Source organism: Gallus gallus, chromosome 2, assembly GCF_016699485.2.
Source record: "Gallus gallus isolate bGalGal1 chromosome 2, bGalGal1.mat.broiler.GRCg7b, whole genome shotgun sequence".
In the NCBI taxonomy this organism is placed as follows: domain Eukaryota; kingdom Metazoa; phylum Chordata; class Aves; order Galliformes; family Phasianidae; genus Gallus; species Gallus gallus.
Genome location: NC_052533.1, coordinates 120,699,978 through 120,722,148, shown reverse-complemented (window position 1 = coordinate 120,722,148; position 22,171 = coordinate 120,699,978). Strand labels below are relative to the sequence as shown.

Here is a 22,171-nt window from a genome sequence, read left to right as displayed (position 1 = left end):
CGTGGTGGTTTATCAGATAAAGAAATTAATTGTAGTTCCACATCCATTTTTGTTTCCGTAGCATCTCTACGCCTCTTAAAGTTGTCTCTTCCTTTGAAATACACATCTTGGTTGCGGTTATCTTTTCTTATAGCGATGTCTTATCATATGTATTCGGAAACAAAGGTCAAAGCAGAAATTTGCAGGTTGGGTTTGCCCATATCTTCCACTGTCCCGGTGGGGTCACGGATGGCAATGGCTGCTGCCAACTGTTTTGAGTTCTCTGTCGCTTGGAAGCTGTGTTTGTGGAATTGCTGGTTGCAGATTATTAAAGATAAACTCTTCCCCTGCTGTCAAACGGTGTGTTATTCACCCACCTGCTTCGCTGCGCAACCTCTGATTTCTGATGATTTGATATAAGTTTTGTGATTTTTGACTGTGCAGGGCATTTAACAAATAGCCCTAACAAGGACATCATTTCTGAAAGTGAGACGGAGAAAGGACAGATGTGGGGAAACACAGATGGATGCCAGCCAAGGAAAAAAGAAAAGGGAACGAGGCAGTGTGTAACAGAAACAGAATCACAGAACAGTTGGGGTTGGCAGGGACCCAGGACCACATCTAGGCTGCTTTTGGAGATCTCCACGGCAGAGACTCCACACTAGGTAACTCGAGCCAGTACTCCATCACCTTTGCATAAAGGAGTGCTCCCTCATGTTCATACGAGGCCTCCTTTGTTCCAGGTTGTGCCCATTGTCCCTTGTCCTGGCATGAGGTACCACCGAAAAGAGTCTGGCTCCATCCTCTTTGTGCCCTCCCTTCAGGTGTTTATACCCATTGATGAAACCTACCCTGAGCTTCCTGTTCTCCAGGATGAACAGTCCTAGATTATAGCCAAGCTTTAATGAGTCAAAAATAAGCCAACTCCAACAGATTGGAAAGGCGGTTGTAAACCAAGAAGAACAAGACAGGTGTCACCCATCTCCTTGAATGCCTGTCAGATTTTAGTTGTTCTGTAATGTCTGTTTTCATATCCACAATTTTAAAAACATCTTTGGTTGATATCAGTGCAGCAAAGGAAAAATGTTTTCAGTTGTGGGATGAGAAGGCTGATCTCTACTGATCTCAGCTGTGGTGAGATGACCCATCTAGTTTGTGCTATGGAACATAGTAAGTTGTTAAGTGAGATCTTTGGAAGGGTCAACCTATTGTTTTAAAGACAAGAGGAAAGGTTGGCTAAATACATGTCAGCTTATAAAAGAAGAGATGTCTGTGTGCTCTTTGTTTCCTGAGAGTCCAAAAACCAGGTGCACTTGTTGAGACACACTGTGTTGGCTGGACCTGAAGATATGGTGTTAATACTTCATCAATTTACCATGTGAAGTTTGAATTGCAAGTGCATTTTAACCAAGCAGCTGAAACCTCTCATCTGTAAATATGAGGCTTAATGGTAAAGTACATGTGATCTGGAATGAGATTATACACTGGGGAGGAATTATGGAGTGTGGAGTATGTGCAACATGATTTTACTTACTGCAGAATGTATTTTTAATGTGGGGTGGTTATTTTTTTTTTAATATCTATTACAGTCTGTAATCTAGCACTCTTTTTCCTAAAACATAAGGACCTAATTCTTCTTCGGCTTTTGTGCACATCATTAGCTAGACAGAAAATTAGCTTCCCTCTCTCCTGAAACATCATGGTGTAGAATCAATGAACTTGGTAGAACTCCTTGTCCTCAGCAGTAGAGCATATCCTGTGGCTTGATGATCATTGGCATGAAGGAAAACTGAAGTTACTGTGTACGTTCACCTCAGAAAGGGAATGTGTAGGAGGGAATAAAGCAACAATGAGCAAAAGTTGCACTTGGAGGTTCTGCTCTCCCTGTCTGGTAATGGGACAACAACATAAATCAGAAAAGTAACCAAACCAAACCTGACAAAAGGCAATAGTAGTCTCCTGAGTAACGTGACTGCATTGCAGGGCTCCTTGACATGGGATGTGAATGAAGCGCAGGCAGGAGTTCAGCTTGCAGAGGAAGATAATGTGGAAAAAAAAGCATCCAGACCTATAGCTGACTGCAAATGCATTGAAGGATACAGAGTATTTTGTTTGTGGTTTTTTAATCTGTTAACAGAGTGTAAGGAAAGTTGTAATTCCTGGAATGGTGTTTATCGCAATAAGATCTCTCTTGCAGCTTCCTTTGAATCAGTCAGTGCTGGCTGCAGAGTACTGAACCAAAGGGCCCCAAATATAAATATAAATGTGGGTTTATGTATGCCTGGTTTTTGCAGCTGGTGCCCTCCTGGCCTTCCTGAAAAATATCTGGAAGAGTTCTTATCTCAGTGATGGACTGTTCTGAATAAAAAAGTTTTTTGCTTTTAATTTTTAAGGAAACATTTCTGTCAGCCTCTCAAAAGGGAGAAGAAAGTTCAATATTACCTACTAATTCCAACTTCTTCTGCTGTAAGTAACTGATGAAGGACAAGGCAGTGGGGTTATAGTGCTTGTTACAAATGACTGAGCTATCACTGTGAATCCAGCTGTAAGTATTTCTGCAGACGGGGAAGTACTCCTGTCCTTGTAGAAGGTATGGGTAAGACCATACCAAGAACACTTGGAACAGCTCTGCTTATGGACAATGCGCTCATATCAACAGGGAGCAAAGAGACATTTATAGGATGATCAGGGAAATGGAAGGGGAACTTGTCTGAAGAGCAATGACTGGATGGTTTCCAGTGGAGCTTGTGTGAACATTGGCTAAACAGCATGATACCAGCTATCACAGATACCGTTGTCAGTATAGCCTTGCAAAATTGGTCCAAAGACACATCAGTGAAAAGAAGGCAGAAATGGAAAGGACAAGATGAGCTAGTTTTACGCCTGTCTTGTTATAAAACAGGTTTCTAATGGATTGAGAAGAACAAATCTCAACCAGTTCTGAGGTGTGTCTCTGGATTGCTTCAGTAGCAAGGATGGTCCTGGAAGCTTTGTGGTGCTGTGACTTGTTGGCTCATGCCTTAGAAACCACAGTTTAATGTTGAGGTATAACATTTTACCTTGGCAGGAAGCAGAGGGACATCCCAGATGTGTTTCTGTCTCTGCTCTTTGGATCTTGTTCAGTGCACTGGCAGCTGTAGACAGCCTTGCAGCAGTGGCTTCTTTCCAATTCTGTTTACTTTCAGATGAAGAAAAAATAAAATCACGTGGATAAAAATGATTAAACACATAAATATTAACAGTGAAGAGTAACTGACCCTGACCCCATGGCATTGATTGGATTTGGTGAGCAAAGTGCTCGCCATCCTGTTCGTATTAGTTATTGGCGAGCAAAAATGAGGATAAATGGACTGGAGGCTTGCAGGCTCTGTAAAGTCTTTTGTAAACATATATTATATTAGAAAAGATGTATGTTGATGCATGAACATAGTTAAATAATATTTTAAGGTTGACTTAGAGCAACTTTTTGTGGATAAATTGTGCTAAACAAGTATCTGGTGTGTTTGCTCCATATAGATATGCTAGGGCTGTATATTGGCATTGATATCACAAAACAGTTTGGGAATGTTACAATTAAATTCATTTAAAATGAGAATCATCCTGCTGACTATAGGTAAGAGGTAAAGAAGGATGAACTAGGTGTTTCTGGCGTGGTATTTTGTATTTGCCTTTGGGAAAGGCAAAATTCCCATAGCAAGAGCCTCATGGGTGCTACAGCCAGTGGTCCAGCAGCTCTTCCCACAGAGTGCATCATTACTCAGAAGCGCAAAATTTACTGTCCTGTAAGCAGAACCATTGAAATGATCCCATTTATGAAAGTGGATATGCCTTTGAACAAGCTTGAGCAGCAGCAATAAGCAAAAGCAGAGAAGGGATGAACATGAATAGATTGGATAATATCTGGAATAACTGGTCTGTTGCTTCAGGGCACTATTAAGACGTGATTTGTAGTGTAGAGGCTGATTTACTTACTGCACCAGCAAGTGGCCTTTTAACGTAGAGGTGATGGAACAGAAAATCTTCCCAGGAAATCTTCAAGGATTGTGGGTGACTGGAAGGGAAAGCAGTTCTCTGCAGGATTCTATTATTCCTTTCTGAATTTAATTTTTGTTTTGCACTCATCGCCTATGAAGTGATTGCTGTTTATTTGATTACTCTGTTTTGGAGTGGCCAATTTCTGCATCATATTCCTACTTCAGCTTCTGTTGCTGCCATCAAGGCTATTCGGCAAGATGAGTTTTCCTGTTAAATCAGGATTGCTTGAAATGTAAATATTATTCACTGGATCAACTTTTTCAATACATAAAATTGTGCCAACTACAGTTTATCTTCTGTTGTTTGGCTGTCTTAATACTCTACGTAAATAGAATTAAATTGTTAAAATCGGCAACCTTATCGCCAGTCAGTAATTACAAGGAAACTCAAGGGAAATACCTAAAAGGAGTGAAGACAGCAAAGCTGGCTGTGGAGTTGACGTGTCTCTACACCAGTGTACTCTTCTTGGGAAACAAACAGGAGAAGCTGGAAGCCACTGTGCTACTAGAAAACCATGCCATTATTGCCATCACTGAAACCTGGTGGGATGATTCCCGTTACTAGAATGTGGCTTTCTATGGCTACAAGCTGTTCAGAATGGACAGGAAAGGAAGGAGTGGGTGGGGAGGAGGCTTTGCCCTCTACATTGGGAAAAAGATAGAATGTGAAGAGCTGTTGAGAGGATGGCCACGAGCAAGTCAAAAGCCAATGGGTGAGAGTTAGAGACAGAAGCAACGAAGGAAACTGCTGGCCCGTCAGCCCCACCTCTGTGCTGGGATCGTGGAACAGGTCCTTCTGGAAGCTGTGTGAAGGCACGTGGAAGAGAAGGAGGTGAGACGAGAGCCAGTGTGGCTTCACCAGGGGAAAGTCATGCCTGACCAACCATGTTGCTATTTATGGTGGCATAACTGTGTCAGTGGACAAGGGGACAACCACTGATGTCATCTATCTGGACTTCAGTAATGCCTTTGACGTGGTCTCCCACATCATCCTTCTCTCTAGATTGGCAAGATATGGATTTGATGGGTGGACTGTTTGATGGATGAGGAATTGGTTGCAGGATTGTACCCAGAGAGGGATGGTCAGTGGATCAGTGTCCAGATGGAGATCTGTGATGAATTATGTCCTTCAGGAGTCAGTACTGAGACCGACGCTCTTTACTATCTTTGTCAGTGACATCAGCAGGGGGATTGAGTGCACCCTCAGCAGGTTTGTAGATGATGCCAAGCTGTGTGGTGCCATCAACATGTTTGAAGGATGGAATGCCATTCAGAGAGACCTAGACAGGCACAAGCAGTGGGTCCAGGTGAACCTCATGAAGTTCAGTGACGCCAAGTGCAAGATCTTGCACCTTGGTTATGGCAACTCCTGCTACCAATACAAGCTGGGGGATAAAAGGATCTAGCACAGCCCTGCCAAAAGGACATGGGACTACTGGTGGGCATGAAACTGGACATGAGCCAGCAATTAGCCCTCAGAGCCCAGAAAGCCAACCATATCCTGGGCTGCATCAAAAGAAGTGTGGCCAACAGGGCAAGGGAGGTGATCCTGCCCCTCTACTCTGCTCTGGTGGGGCTTCACCTGGAGTACTGCATCCACATGTGGAGTCCTCAGTACAGGAGAGATGTGGACCTGTTGAAATGCATCCAAAGGATGGCCACACAAATGATTCAAAGGATGGAACACATCCCCTACAAGGAGAGACTGAGAGAGCTGGAGCTGTTCAGCCTGGAGAGGAGAAGGCTCTGGGGAGACCTGAGGGTGGCCTTTCAGTATCTAAAGGGGGGATATAAGAAAGAAGGGGACAGACTCTTTGGCAGAGTCTGTTGTGGTAGGACAAGGGGAAATAGTTTCAAACTAAAGGAGAGGAGATTCGGATTGGGTATAAGGAAGTTGTTTTTTACAGTAAGGTTGGTGAGGCACTGGAATGGGTTGCCCGGAGAGGTGGTGGATGCCCCATCCCTGGCGAAATTCACGGTCAGGCTGAACAGGGCTCTGAGTAACCTGATTGAGCTGTAGGTGTCTCTGTTCGCTGTAGGAGAGCTGGACCAGATGACCTTTAAAAGACCTCTTCCAACTCAAACGATTTCTATGATTCTACAGTTCTGTAATTACAGTAGTGTCCCACTGCCCACTCCAGCACACGGATGCCCCACGTGGTGCAGATCAGAGGAGGAGACCTTGAGTTCAGTCCAGCTCCCATCTGAACGCATTGCAAACTTCAGCTGACTGTAAGAAGTCAGAGGAGGCTCTTAGGAGGCAGTGATAAAAAGGACTTCTATTAGAGATACGTTCCCCCTGCTACGAGGAGGGGTATATCAGCTGCTCATGGAACCGAGTGCTCGTGGTTGCATGGTTATCTACATCTCTGAAATGGTTGTTGAAACTGATAGGTTGCTTTCTGTTAAGTTGTAGCACTCTTAAGGATAGGTAGAAAAATATGTGGGGTTGGAGCCTTTTGGTTTTTTTTCTTTGCAGAGCCAGAGGGAAAGTGATTGCGTTGTCTGATGGGAGGAAACATGAAAGACCTCAGGAAGCACACTCTGTTGCTACCAATTGCTTTCCCTGCAGTTCTCCTGTTAAACAGATTTTCTGTTGCAAGATGCCGAAAATCACTTTGCGAATAATGCCTCCCATATGGTATGACTGATTTGCAGGCACTTTATTGTCTTTAAGCCATTATGGTCCAGATAGAAAGTCAGTATCTGCTCTACCGATAACTCAATAAAATCTGCTCAGCCCCTAACAGACCAGCCAGGCTTCCAAGGATGCTTTGAATAATTGAATCCCAAAGTCTATCAGATCGGCCTGAGGGAGGTGGGGAGCTTTGAGGTGGCCTTTGATGCCTTTTCCTTTTTCCCTGTGAATTTCAAGTATGTTTTTCAGAAGAAAATTTCCCGTATTTGTATAATAAAGACTTGGATCATAATTAGTTTCCAGTAGCTGTTAGCATCCTAAAGAATTGCTTGTGGATAAGCAGGACAGCAGAGAAAGACACGGAAAGGACAGTTATTCTTTATAGGAACTAGTCTGCAAATATTGCGGAGTTAGTGTGAAGAAGGTTAATTGTATGTGTGGCCAATGTGGGCATAAGCAGAAGTCCCTGGCTTCTAATTACTGCATTGTATTACTGTGTTTGTGCTTCAAACTGCAGTTCTGTTCTCAGATGTGTAAGCAGTAACTCTCCCTCATGTTTTAAGATGTATCATTGCAGTACTGTCGTTTTTTAATACAATCTTTGAAAATATTCTGTTTTGCATCATTTTGAGAAGTCACGACTTCTGCCACAGGGTGCTCGGGGCCTCTGGCTGTTCCTGTGAATCACCCTGGGGATAATGTTTGCTCCTGTCTCCCTTTCTTATAAAGCAGGTTAATTTTTAATCTTCACAATCAACAATCAGACACAACAGCAGCTAGCAAGATCGGTTCCTTTATTCATCCGTACTGTCAGAAGCTTGAGTTGTTCAAGGGTAACACTGAAGCATTGAACATTGAATTACAATATAAGTATTACTGTAAATACAGGCTGTTGTGTGGGTTAATAACATTTTCGGCACAGTGTGGTGGATCTCCAGCTGTTTCAGATACGTGAAGCTGCAGCCACGTGCGTTGTTTCTCGTGCTGCTTCCTTGTTAGCGTATCGCCTTTGTCATTAATGATGAAGTAACTTAAATTCTTTTGATTGCACTTGAATGTAATGTAGGATTTTCCCTTCTCTCTGCTGTTACTAGTACACTGATTACAACAATTTGTTATATGATGAATTACATTTTTGCAGTACCAAAGCCTGTAACAACTTGTTTATCTGTCAGTATTGATACTGTGACCACCTCAATGTCATGGACTTATAATGAGGTGGTGGAAGTAATAATTAAAAGTGGGTCTGTGTATGAGCATTTAGAAGAACAACTGTGGGAGAGAAAGAGCAGTTCCAGTATACTGAACTGTCTTTCTGCTTGTGACATGTACTCATGCGTATTCAAATGGTACTTCGCCAACAAAAGTGGTGACCCAGTGCCATCAGCTGGGTTTTGGATGGGGAGCAGTGTCCAGCTAATGGCACAGTGACATCCAGTAGTAGAGTTCGTTCCCGTGAGGAATCATGGATCCTTGGGAGAGTCAGCCGCTGGCTGTGGGATGTGACAGTGGGATGCTGGATGTTGTATCAGCTTTCTGATCCTGCGGCTGATAGCTGCCTTCGGGGGCATTTTGAGAGGATGGGTCAAAGCATCCCTGTTCAAATAACATAAAAACAAAAGGGAATACCTCCCTCAGAGGCTCAAGTGGATCAACTCAATGTTAAAACCCAAATGAGGGCTTGCAAGGGACTGCAGATGCTGCGTGGGGTTGTGGTGGTGCTGCAGGCGGTTCTACCAGAAGTCTCATAGAATCACAGAATGGCCTGGGTTGAAAAGGACCAGAATGATCAGTGAGTTTCACCCCCTCTGCTATGTGCGGGGTCACCAACCACCAGACCAGGCTGCCCAGAGACACATCCAGCCTGGCCTTGAATGCCTCCAGGGAATGCCTCCTCATCCAGGGCTGACCCTGGCCATCAGTGAGAGGCGGCGTGCAGGGGCTTGGATGAAGGCTTTTCTGCATAAGTGGGTTGCTTGGGACACTTGTTTGGCCCTGGACTTGCCCTCTTCTGTTCATCTTTTGGGTCTTAAGTTCACATTGCTCTGAGAAAGAGCTGCTTAAATGACTTTCAGAAAAGTGGTGGATTCATCAGCAAGACGGACTGAAGGTGTCAATGAGTGAGGACGGCATCTGAATTTAAGTTGAGCTCAGTTATGAAAGAAAAAGGACTATTTTAAGATGATGTTACAACTGATTTAGGTTTCATTGCACCTAATAGTTGTTTAAGCGATGCCAGGGATTATAACTTCAGTCTGCAGAAATTCACATTAGCCACAGTGGAATAAATGGTTTGTGAACAATCGGTTTGTAATGGAACAGTTCTGCTCCCAGCTGGGAACAAATACTGTTGAACAGCTGTCTGCAGGTTCCACTTTCCAGCACAGAAAGCTGGAAAAGAGTGGGGCAGTCTCAAGACTTGGACTCAGTGTGATGCTGACTGAATGCAGATGGCTTAAGTGGTTCCTGTCTTCAGTTCTGTGCTTTGCCCGGGCCTTGAAGGCTGCCGTTCCTCCAGCAGTGCTGGCTGAGCGATGCATGAAATGTGTGTTTACATTTATGAGCCAAACTGTAGAAGTGTGTTTGGGAGCAGATTCACACAAGGCACCGCTTGTAGCTGCTGCGGTTCTTGTGGCTGGGAAGTTACTTCTCATGGCCACTCCTGGCCTTTGCTTACCTGTGAAAATGTTCAATCTTGGGCACAAATGCCCTTGCTGACAATTTGGGGCATCGCTGACACGGGGCCGGAGCAAAGGGTGGGTTTTGAGAGCGACGGGCTGAGTCACTGTAGGGAAGAAAAAAGCATCAACACAGACGAACCAGAAGTTGTTAAATGTACAGAATATGTGGAGTAACTTTGTGTTTGGGATTAGCCCTGGGTCTGTAGGCTCTGCAATACTGACGCCAGCGTGGCAAATGCTTGCACAACTATAGCGTGATCTTGCAATTGTGCAGAGGCCCGGAGAGGAGCGCATTAATCCTGTTGTCACACACAGAGCAGCCTTGTTGGACATCAGTATCACTGGGGATTGGCTTTCCCAGCATGTCAGGAGCCTGTGGTTGTTTCTTCCTTTTCTATTGCAGAAGTGCAAATATTGCTGGTTCGGCCACAGCAGGATAAAGGCAGGGGGCAGGCAGTGCAGTGCTGCTTCAGAGCAGCTATGTGCTCCTCAGAGGGAGGATTTCATAATGGAGCATTAGGTAATAGGAAGGTCACCTGGCAGGACTGGGCTCCAGGACATGCAGTGTCTCCGTGTCATCTCTGAGGAAAAGTCTGCCGGGTCCAGAGGAATTCAGCATTCCGAGTGACACTGCAGGCGAGAGGAACTGAAGGGTGAGGGGTTGAGGTGCTGCTTGGTCACAGCGGGCATCTAAAACCTTTTCTGGTGTTTGATGATGACCACATGGCTGCTGTGGTCTTTGCAATTACATTGGCTGAATGAAAGGTGGGATTTCTGTGGCTGTAACAAGAACGGAGCAGGATCAGTCATCAGCATCCAGTTCCAGGCACTGATGTGTTACAAAGGCAGTCATGAAGAGCTGTGTTCTCTGGCATGGAAGTGTTCGTGGACATCCACAGGGCTCCGTGCATCATCCAGAAAGCAGCTGTGTGCTGTTCCGTGGAGCAGGTTGAGGTTTACTCACTGGAATATCAGGGGGTTTGGACCATAGCATAGTTTCCCATAAATGAGCCTTTCACTTGATTTGAGATTGCTGCACACGGGTCGGTGTCAGCATCTCAAGTGTCAGACAGCTCCGTGTGCCATCCTGGTGTATCCCAGCTGGGAATAACTGGGAGCAGTGGATCGAGTTCCCAAAAGTGGACTGCAGCCCACGTCGTGCTCCTCTGGGTGACCGAGCTGCCTGGGTTCCCCTGTCCTGAGGCAGTGAGGAGCCAAACTCCCCACTGCTGCTCAACCTGCTGGTTTGGCAATTTCATTTGGATGCACTGACATGGACTTTCTGCATCAATTTTCTGCCAACATAATAAGCTGAATTATTTCAGGTGCTGAGGCTGCTGGCCAGGCAAGGACCACCCTTTGCAGCATCACTTCTGCAGTCATAGAATGACCTGGGTTGAAAAGGACCACAGTGATCATGGAGTTTCAACCCCCCCTGCTATGTGCAGGGTCGCCAACCACCAGACCAGGCTGCCCAGAGCCACATGCAGCCTGGCCTTGAATGCCTCCAGGGATGGGGCATCCACAGCCTTAGAACAACCCAGTCACCGTTAGCTCATGGCTGCTGGTGGTTGAATAGATGCTTTAAAACCGAAGGACAGTGCCGATGGAGAGAGCATGGCTTGTGTGTGTGGGTTTGAAATAATTAATAGTCCGATTAGGAAAAATTTAGGCTTAGAGAGGGTATTGGAGGGGTAAGAGCATTAGGATGGAGCAACAAAGGGAAAAACATCGCCCCTCCATTCTGGTTCCTGCAGAGAGCAGGGCGTGCTTTTAGCATGTGGCTAGCTACAGTTCTGAGCGAAGGGAACAGAGTCAGATTGGAGGGTCACAGTAATCCTGGCCACTTTCTCTGAAGACGTATTCTCTTTTCCACTGCTTTTTCCATTAACAGTGAGCTGCTTTGCATAAAGTAGCCGCTTGATGTGCTCAGAAGAGGTTGACAGAAGAGGTGTTGCAGAATTTTGCTTGCTTTGGTCACTGTGCTTTGCTGTCTTAGGGTTTGGTTTGCTGCTCAGTAGCCAGAAGGCTAACAAATGAAATACTTGCTGATGTGCCTCCTGCCTCCCCTTTGCTGTCTTCTAGAAAATCTCCGGAAGAATTGGACATGGATAAAGTGACAGCAGCCATGGTACTGACCAGTTTATCCACCAGCCCTTTGGTTCGCAGCCCTCCCATCCGGCCCAACGGTAAGCCTGTGTTGTGCTGAAAAACCCACACCTGGGAACAGAGAGCAGCTGGTGCAGGGGGGCAGGGGGCCAAAAGGAGGAGAGCGGCTCTGCTTGCCGGCACCGTGGTCTGCTGGCGGCATTAGGAGCTGCTTGGCAGGAGTTGCAGCTCAGAGGAGGAGAAGGCACAAGAGGCTGGAAGGCAGTGATGTTGGGATAGCACCGAGATGTGGGCTGCGGGTACAGGGTGGGCAGAAAGGAGAAGGCAGCGTTTCCTTCCCAGTGAGCCGCTCCGTGAGGGGGGAGGTGCCCTCTGACCAGGGAGGAGAGGAGGGGGAACCCGTGCCACGGAGCCTTCTGTCCTCACTGAGGCTCTGCCTTTCTCAGCAGTGTGTTTGCAGCTGTTGATACGCAGTACACGTACCAGCAGTTGCTCCTGTCCATACGGCACTGAGGTGGGCTGTTCCTCAGCTCTGTGATGAGCTGAAGAGTCTGTGGGCCGCAGCCTTTGGCTGACAGCTGCGCGGTACTGGTCTGCAATGGCAGGGCTCTGCCTAAGGCTGGGGTCTGCAGTTCCTGCCCCATTTGTTTCTGCTCTCTGCAGCTCTGGGGCCTGCTGTCAGACCCATAACCCCTTACCAGGCTGCTTAATTCATGGTATAACGAGAGGCACCCAGATAAAAATACACAGGAAGTGTGTGATCATAATGGAAGGGCTAAGGAATTGTGATTAGCTGTGGAAGCTTGGCTGGAGTTACAAGAGGTGGTTAAAACTGGTACATCTTAAGGACTAGCCTTAAATGAGGACCCCTCGTTAGGACATATCAGCATTGTTTGTATGACGCTGTTTCTTACTCACTTGTGGCTTTTAAAATAGGTGCTGACTGCACTCCTGCTGTAAATGAGTGCTAAGAGGAATGCTTACAGATTGTGGTTAATAGGAAAGTACTCTTTGCAGGTCTCACTGTTACTGGGGATGACCCTCTGAATGGCATTATACTTAGCAGACTTTATAAGGGCAGGTAGTGACAGGACAAGGGGAAATGTCTTCAAACTGGAAGAGGGTAGGTTTAGACTAGATATTTGGAAGGAATTCTTTACTGTGAGGGTGGTGAGACACTGGATCAGGTTGCCCGGTGAGGCTGTGAATGCCCCCAACCTGGAAGCATCCGAGGCCAGGCTGGATGGGGCTGTGAGCAACCTGGTCTAGAGGGAGATGTCCCTGCCTATAGCAGGGGGTTGGAACTGGATGATATTAAAGGTCCCTTCCAACTCAAAGCATTCTATGATTCTATGGTTAAATGTAATCTTTGAGGAATGCCCCAGTTTTACAGGATTTTGTATGAGCATTGTGGGTTTTTTTTTCCCCCCATTTCTTTGCAGAAAGTGTAAGCATTGTCCATTTGGCTCAGTAGCTGGAAGTGTAGCTGTGAGAAGCCGTGGATGCCATCTGTGTGTGTGGCACGCGCCTTCCAGGTGCTAAAACCAGCTGTCTTTATTCTTAGCACTGCTGTGATGAGCCCTGAGAAGTCTCTGGCGGTGGCAGCCCTGTGGGGTCGGAGCAGCCGGGGCACGTTGGGGTCCCGTTAGCATCCCTGTCACTGCATAAGAATGCAAAGATTGGATAATTTCAAGCTCAGTTGGTACGGCAAGGCTGGGTTCTTGTCTTAGCAGTGTGAGGTACAGCCTTAGTAATGAGGAATTCCTTGTACATCCTTTCCCCTCACAACAGAGGCAGTAAGCAGCAACGTCATTAAAGGAACGTTTCTTTTAAGAGAAATTATTTAGGATTTTGCCTGGGAGTAAAACAGACGAATAGCATTGATGTGAAAGTCCAATCGTTGCTGGAATTACTGGGGGTGATTGCCCACATAAATGGGATCAGAGTTTGGCCCTTGTTTCCCTGCAGCTGAGTAATGCTCGGTCTGGTTCTCTTTCACGCAACTCCAGCAATGTGAAAAGAGCACCAAAGTAAGAGTAAGTTGCATTTATTTATATATTGATCTCCTTTGCGTTGGCAGATTTGTTAGCATTAATGAGAACCAGTGTTTGTTTTCTTTTTTTCCTGTTGTCAGCCTCATTCGGTCTTTTCCTTTAACATAGTACTTTTAAAACGTTCTCTTGATCCCAATCTCCTTCTCAGTAAGGTGAGGAGGAGCTGTAAACCCTGAGAATACAAAGCACTGCTGTAAATGTGTCAGAAAGCAGTAGTTGAAAGAGTGCTGTTTTCTTTGTTTATTTGAACAAATGGACATTTTAAACCATGCAGAGTTCACCAGTTGATACCAGATGTATTTCTTGGCCTTGGCCAGAAGCTCGAGCACAGATATTTACAAGAAGCAAAGCCTACCTCGGTTACAGCCGTGTGAGAGCTCAGAAGGCTGTAGCCGTGCATCAAAACAGTACATTTTCATATGGCTACCTATTAGCTACAGGAAATGTATGTGTCCTTTTGCAAACAGGGTTTGTTTATCCAGGGAAAGTGGGGTTTGTGCGCAGTGGCCCCGGTCAGTGAGTGCAGGGATTTGGCTGCTGACTGTGCGGGGAGGTATTCTTACATGTGTGCTTACACGATGAAGCACCAAATTCAGTTTTATGAGCTGCTGATGTTAACGATTAAAGGTTTCATCCAAAACCAACTGAATTGGGGTAACAAAGTCATTCCTTTTAGTGAAGCTGGAGTGAGGCTTTGGTAGCAGTTGGCAGATGTTATTTTTTCTTGCTGATGTCATTAGTTAAATTTAACTGTAAGAAATTGGAAAGGAATGAAGGAGTGACTTCTGAAGAACTCTTAAATGCAGGCAGTGACTTGAAAAGACTCCGTCTTGCACTCATAATGAATAATATCTCTTCAGCAGCTAAAATTTTACTTCGTTGCCAGCTCTGAAGTGGGGTATTGCACAACGCTCAGACACCTGTGGTGCCACTGGGAAGAAGTCCTGGTGCCTGAGTTCTGGGGAAGGCACACCAACCCATCCATGCACACGTGCCCAAGCCCTGTTTGTCCCTGAAGCTTCCCGTGGTGCCTGGCATTGCACTGCTGGATGTGCTCAGTCCACACATCTGCTGGTGACCCCAGCATTCATAGAATCATAGAATCACAAGGTTGGAAAGGACCTGTAAGATCATCTAGTCCAACCGTCCTCCCATTCCCATTGCTACCACAAGCTACTGAACCGTATCACGTAGCTCCTCATCCGGACACCTCTTGAACACTGCCAGGGATGGCGACTCCACCACCTCCCTGGGCAGGCCAGTTCCTCTCCTGTCAGAGGCCCTGTAGGAGCTAAGAGGAGTGATTTTCCAGCATTTAGCTCCTAAGGACCTCAGCACGTGAAATACAGCTTAAATCATGCCTTGGACTGCAAAGGCAGTGCTTTACTCCCACCCGCCATGTTATGGAGTGATCTGTTGGCTTGGGGGTCTCTTACAACCTAGTGCCGGGGTAGCTGCTGCAGTGAGGGAGGGGTTCCTGCAGTGGATAGGTGGAGAAGCAATCCAGGGCCACAAAAGCCACATCTGAAACCCCACACCTATATGAAAAAAGGCATATCCTTTTGAGGATACATACCGCCTCAACTACACCAGAGTCAAATCAGACGGAGGTGCGCACACTGGCAGATTATAAGAAGGCAGTGAGAGTGCAGTTATGGTCTCTGTGGTGTTTCAGTACTTGGATGGTGATTCTGTTTCCACAGATGCAGTCGGTGTCCTGGGGCTCACAACATGTGTCCTCCTCCCGGCGTCTCTCTCCTCTTTGTGGTGCAGTGGCTTAGAGCTTGCCCTTACGTCCCACTGCAGTCGTGTGTTCGTGGTTAAAGTTGGGAATGTATTTGAGTGTTTTTCCTTAATCGTGCATGCAATATCTGAGTGCTTATTGCTGTTTATGCTCTAAAACAGGTTATTTGCCCAGAATTTGTTTAAAAAAAAAACCTTTTTTTCTAAACTACAAAATCAGGTGTGGAATATGGCTACTGACAAATGTAACTTGCGTGCTGTGGGATAGACATAATTGTCCTCTCTGCATCCAAGGCTTTCACTTTTCTTTATTGAGCATCCAGTTAATTGCTAACATTGTATTAAAGCCTTAGATAAAAGAACTCCTTAGCCCTAAGATGGCACTGTTGTAACGATGGCTTTTGTTGTTCTTGACAGAATCCCTAAACGGATCTTGGAAAGAAGGAGGATTTGTGCCTTCTAGTACCAGCAGCAGTGGATACTGGAGCTGGAATGCTCCCAGTGACCAGTCCAACCCATCCACCCCATCTCCACCTCTGTCAGCTGACAGCTTTAAAGCTTTTCGAACACCTTCCCAGCCAGACGATGGCATTGATGAAGCTGAAACAAGCAACCTTCTCTTTGATGAGCCCATCCCTAGGAAGAGAAAGGTTAGCCTCCTGTTAAATTCCATGCCCATAGGCAAATACAATGTCGGTAGACTTACTGTGCTGTGAGAAAGGAACACGTCACCCAGAGAGAGCTCAGTATGCATGTATTCCCTCCTTGGCATTCAACTAACGTAGGTGCTGAGCCTAGTCGCTGTGCCTAGTTCAGCCTAGTCACCTACTGCACGTGCCATCAGCACCACATATTTGCTGGCAGATGGTGAGGTTCTGCAGATCCTCCAGCTCAGAAAACAGTGATTTCCAGAACGCGTTGCCTCTGGCCAGGCAAGGGATTCTTCCCCAGTTTGGCAGATTCTTTGCGTGAAGGATGCAACAGGCAGCCTTTACGTGTCATTGCAAAGGCTGCATGTGGCCTTGGTATTTCTTGTTCCATGAAAGTGCTGTTTGTCTGACAGTGTGTCAAATACCTTAATACTGTGAAGCTTTCACTGCACAAACATATGGGGTGAAAAAAGGAGAGAGAGAGAGCAAACCCAATGGCTTTTGATACAGCGTTAGCAGCGGCCAAATTTATCCTTGGTAGGAGTGCAAAAGCAGACTAAATAAAACACCATGTAAATAAAAAAAGTCCAAAACTAAAACCAAAAAGGCACCTTTATGCTAGCAAGCAGGCTGCTCTCAGAGAGAAGAAGAAAACAAAGAGATGGCACTAGTCCAGCTTCTCTTCCCTCCCAACACAACAGGACAGGTTTTACATAGCAAGATGAGAAAGGACCGTTTGTAAGGAGGAGAAAAACAGAGAATTTATTCTTCCACAGTCACACTGTTTCTGGCTCAGTCTGGGGCAGTTAATTGCTTCACCACCAGCAGGAAGAAGTTCTGATGATTGTTTAAACGCGTTCAGATTTATCTTGTTGCTCCAGAAGTTGCTTATTTGCTGACCGACGCTGTTCTGCCCTTGTCTGTGGGAGAGGGGTGTAAAATGTTTTTGCTTTATTGCTAAAAAGGAAAGAAAATATTTTGGAGGACACATTTATTACAATAAATCAGAAGTTGGAGCCGGTTGTTAAACTAAAGCAGTTTTGGATTGAGTGAGACAGGAGGAGCAGGAATGCAGAAGTGCGCTGCTCTGCCTTTTACTTTCCAATTGAAGTCCTGCTTATTATCATCACTGCTATTGTTCGGCCACGATTAGACAGATGGTTTTACAGCTGCCATCTTTATTGTTATGTAAGTTGCCTGTGAGGATTTCTATTTCTGTACTCACCACAACTACATTCCACTATCTCTTCCTGTTCTCATGGATTTTGCGCTGTATGGCAAATGTTTAACTTTGATAAATAATATTACCTGCCAAACTTTGTTACAGGTTAACTGTATTTCCTGCACTTTTTTTTTATTCTGGCCCCAGCGTGGTGCTTTATCTGAGTACATCTTCACACGTTTAGAAACCGAAATGAAAATGTTCAGGTTAATTCTTATTTGGGGCTTCAAAATCAAAAGGGATAAGCATGGAAATAGTGATTGGTAACCTTACTTTGACTCTTTGTCAACTTTGACTGGAAAGTTTCATCCGTTGTGTATTTCAAAATGTCACATTAGCAGCCACGTTCCGTTAAGAATCACAGAACGGCTTAGGTTGGAAGGGACCATCCGGTTCCAGCCCCGTGCCATGGACAGGGCTGCCACCCACCCGCTCAGGCTGCCCAGGGCCCCATCCAACCTGACCTCAAAAGCCTCCAGTGATGGAGCATCCACAGCTCCGGGCAGCTGTGCCTGTGCCTCACCACCTTCTGAGTAAAGAATTTCCTCCTAACATCTAACCTCTATTTCCTTTCTTTTAGTTTAAAGCCATTCCCCCTTTACTTGCTTAAAAGTTCCCATTAAGATAGTAGTTCCCATAATTCCCCCACCAGATCTTCATAAAGATACACACGGTGTTGGAGATGCCGTAGGGGAGTTCCTATGAGGTATGTGGTGAGCGTAGTCTTCTCGTGCAATTCCAGAAGATCTAAAGTGAACCAATCACGAGGCTGATTTCTGTTCAAGACACAAAGGAAGCATGTGGGACTGCGCTGTTAGCTGAGACAGTGGCAGTATTAGAAATGGTGAGTTAGAGGCTGTAGGCCTTCAGTGATTGAGTCAGCATACAGACAAAGCAATGTTTTGTATGTCTGTGTTTGTTTTGGGTTGCTTTTTCCTTCTTCTGTCCTCCTTGTGACTAAGAATACGTTGCTCTCTTGTTTCAGAACTCAATGAAGGTGATGTTCAAATGCTTGTGGAAAAACTGTGGGAAGGTACTGAGCACAGCTGCGGGGATTCAGAAACACATACGGACCATCCACCTTGGGTAAGAGACCGCTGCCTTCAGAAGTCAAAGGGATTGGCTGTAGAAGACACGCAGCTGTGCTCTGCCCAGGAGATGACTGGATTATCCCTTTCTTTTCTAAGATCCAGAGGTTTCTGGAGTAGTTGAGGAGCGGTGTGTAGGGGTGAACAGGAACTTCTTCCAAAAGGCACTTTCTTTTCCAAACTTCAGTGAACTTTGCTGGGTTGCATGCAGCTGTAGAGCACACTGCACTTCCCAAATGGCAGCACAGCTCAACAACATTTGATGGAGAATTGCTTCCACTTCGTGCCTGCTCTCTACATGTCATGTCCAGTCTGCAGCTGGGTGAAAGATGGCAGGTTTCATGGTGCTGCATGAACACTTTCCAGTTTTGTTTCACATTGAATTGCGTTCTGAGTCAAAGCAATTAAGAAAACTGAAAATGAAGCCAAGCTGCTAATTCCATGTGTGTTTATTTGGACTAGAAGCAAAAGCTAGTGAATCTTGTATGACATGAGGTTTTTTGAGAGCTTTAGTTTTCAACTAAAATCTCCTGTGCAATTCACTGATTGACCCAGCTGTTTAATATATAATTACGGGGAGACCCGGTGCTGCCTCACAGTGTTACTGAGCAGGCAGTCTGGGAGACAGTCTGGAGATCGGGGCAATGGAAAGGGGAAAGATATCCAGGTGTTGGCTTACACACATACAGTTCTTGGAATCTTTTTTCTCATTTCCCTTCTTTGTGGTCCCCACCTGCGGGTCGTGCAGATATATCTGTAGTGTAAGTCTGTGGTACCCAGTGCTTATAAATTAAAAGTGACTGCGAGTTGTAGTCTGGCATGGAGCTCTGGGGGGTTGTGCAACAGTGGTAGTAATTGGTGTTGGGCTCAGGTTCTGAAGACTGAAGCTGCCAGAAAAAATCTCTCTCAAAATGCAGTTATATTCTTTTTTTCTTCGTCCTGTGTACTGCTGGGACGTCTTTTGCATGGTGTGGGGCAGGGAGGAGCAAACAACAGAGCTTCCCATGTAGAAGATTCAGGACAAAAAAAATCATGTATGGGCTGTGAGGTTGAATTTGAACAGCATGAGGATTGGAAATGTGCTAAAATAGTGGTTTGTTTTGGATTTCCTGGTAATGTGAAGGCTGTTGGGAACTACTGCTTGTGACTGGGCTGCTTCATGCCCAGCGTTTGTTCTCTAGCATGCAGCAGGTGGGGTCAGCGGGTGAAGGGACATGCAGGCCTCTTGTGCCTCCTCCCTCGCTAAGTCTGCAACTGAAGGTTAGGACCAGACAGTCCAGCACTGGCAAGCCAGCCTTTAAGTGTCCTTTCTGCGCCCATGTTGGAGTGAGATTGTTGTTGAGCAGCTTATTCTATTAGGCCAAGGAAAGTTTCAGTGAATCATGGCCAAAACGATATTTGACTTAAGAAACTAGTGATGAGATAATAAATTATTTCCTGTTAGGTTAGCGAGGTTTATCTTGCCCATGCTTATTACCTCTAAATGCCCTTCTGTGGCTGCTTTGTCATTTATGAAGTTAAAGTGCTTTGAGATTTGTGTTAATTCAGTAGTCAGCAGTGGGAAGCAAGTACTTCTTGATATTTAAGCCGAGGCATAGAAGTTAAACATCAAGACCAAGGTCAAAGAATTAGACGAAATAAAGTTTAAATTCCTGCTTCTTTTCCCTTTGGACTGGATGATTTTCTCTTCTTCCCTAGAGTCAGATCTCTGATAAAATAGGAAGAGTTAAAACTGGAAATATTAATTAATTGACTGTATGAACAGATTTGCTTATGCATCTAGAACTTAAAATTCAGCGTAAGGTTTCTTGCCTTCATTTAATCAGTCCCTTTTTCTTGATACAGACGCGTAGGAGAGTCGGACTACAGTGACGGAGAGGAGGATTTTTACTATACGGAAATCAGGCTCAACACGGACTCAGTAGCTGATGGCTTAAGCAGCCTTTCCCCAGTCTCTCCATCTTTAGCATCTCCTCCTTCCTTTTCCACCCAAGACGCAATCCGTCCTGAAACTTCCTGTGCCAAAACTGAGACTAAATTGATGACACCTCTGAGCCGCTCAGCTCCTACCAACCTCTACCTCGTACACACGGACCATGCTTACCAGGTAATGCTACTGAGAGTGAGCTCCACTGATTGCACCGACTTCATTAATGTAGAAGAAAATGTCTGAATACTGTGTTTGGATTTTGAAAAGCCAAGCCTAGCTTTAGTGGGTCAAAAAGTTTCATAGAGCAAGAACAGTTAACGGGGCTCGTCTCATTTAAACCTTATGTCCACTTCTGGGTTGGTTCTTTGTGCTCTCACCACAGCCAGTGGACTTCAGGGTACAACCTGTCCAACCGTGTATAGAATTGTAGAATCACAGAATTGCTCAGGTTGGAAGAGACCTTAAAGATCATCAAGTCCAACCACAACCTAACCATACTACTCTAACTGACAGTCCTCTGCTAAATCATGTCCTTGAGCAGACACCTGGATAGGTGCGTGCTTTGCGCTGAGAAGAGTTGCTCTGTGTATTCCACTGCCTACTCAGTTGTTTCTCCACTGACCATAGGAAATGCCCAAGGTGACATGTTCTCATGTGGAGTCCTGCATTATAAACAGTCTCAATCAGTCAGCTAAATCCCTCCCAGAGTGTTAGTTTCAGCTCTGCTACTACTGGATATATCTGGAAGCAAGTACCCAAAACATGCTAGGAGCAAATCCTTTCCTCTACTGTGTGCAGCACGAGATGTCAGTTTGTGTATGTGAAGTAGAGCAGGAAAAATGAAAAGACATATGTGATACCCACCCACTCTTAGAGGTAACTCTTTACAAGTGGGAAAAATCCAATTATATCCAAGATGCTGTTGGAAAAGCTTCCAACTAAGTTCAGATAGAAGGCATTAATTGTAAAAGTGCACTAAAATTTGATATGTTTTGGTCTGGATGCCATATGAGAAAATAGGAATTGAGCCTTTGAAGTGGTGTGGTCCATGACCTGCATATGCACTGGAGAACTGAACTCTTAAATTTGTCAGATGCAACTTTTGTATACGGCACTGTGCAAATAAAGGCCTTTTGTTGTTTGTCTGGAACGGCATAGTTTGGTCTCCCACGCACTTTGGAAAGCATGAGTGGAAGTTTGGGACCTCAGGTGGGAACTGCATCAGATAGTGCAGCAGCCTGGGCGTTGATGAAGCCAGCTAGGAGAAGGACTTTCTTCTCAGTCCCACTTAAGCCCTGCCTCTCCTATAGTGAGGCACCAGGTCCTGGCTGCTCACCTTGTCTGGGATTTGTAGTTGCCATGTTCTTTCCTGCTATATGGAGACTCACTCAACCCTCCTTTATATAGCAGAGGAAGGATATGCCGGCCCTTTCCATTTTTTTTCCAGCCTTTGAGTAACACACTTGATTAAGGAAATTGTGTTTGAGATGTTTCAACTGCTTGAATTGGATTTGGACTGTATTCCACGGTATCATGCTGCATGTGTCTGAACCCTACAAGTGCCTCCTTGTCAAATTGACCAATTTTGAGTACTACATTTTATCAGTGAGGAACGACCCTGTGCTTACTGTATAAGGCTTCTTATACAGTTCTCTTAAACTGGGGTTTAGGTTTTCTTTTCCAAGAAAGCAGCTGATGTGGAGCAGATCAGTGGGATGCAGTCCTCCATCCCAGCCAGGAGACGCACTGCACCACGTGGAGTTACTATGTTTTTCCTGTTGCCTTTCAGTGAGGTTTTTATATTTCACTGAGCTCAGCAGACACGTGCTTCCTCAAGGAGTTGATGTGCCTGTATTGAAGCTCCTGGAACTGTCTGCAGCCTCTGCTGCATTGGGAGCATAGCTGCAGTAGATGGAATCGTTCAGTGGCCTTGGTTTCTTTTGCTTGGAGAGTCTCCAGGGAATTGCTTCAGCAATTTGCTCCAAAGAATATTTTTAATGGGAACAATCAGATAGCAGTTTGTCATCGCTCCTTCTCTTCATA

General features: G+C 45.4%; 1 protein-coding gene across 9 annotated transcripts in view; it reads left to right on the top strand.

Annotated features, from left to right (window-relative positions):
- ZNF704 (zinc finger protein 704) overlaps nt 1–22,171 on the top strand; it is a 92,251-nt gene that overhangs the window by 48,401 nt on the left and 21,679 nt on the right. For 8 of the 9 annotated variants that reach the window (XR_005857482.2, XM_046937993.1, XM_025148016.3 and 5 more), the window contains 4 exons: nt 11,418–11,521; nt 15,656–15,888; nt 18,096–18,196; nt 20,044–20,305. Coding sequence is in view for 8 of the 9 variants with exons in the window: in XM_046937993.1 (XP_046793949.1) it covers nt 11,418–11,521; nt 15,656–15,888; nt 18,096–18,196; nt 20,044–20,305 (700 nt within the window). In the remaining variant the exon portion in view is untranslated. The remainder of the gene's footprint in view (nt 1–11,417; nt 11,522–15,655; nt 15,889–18,095; nt 18,197–20,043; nt 20,306–22,171) is intronic. The other variant, XM_046937994.1, reaches the window with a different exon arrangement.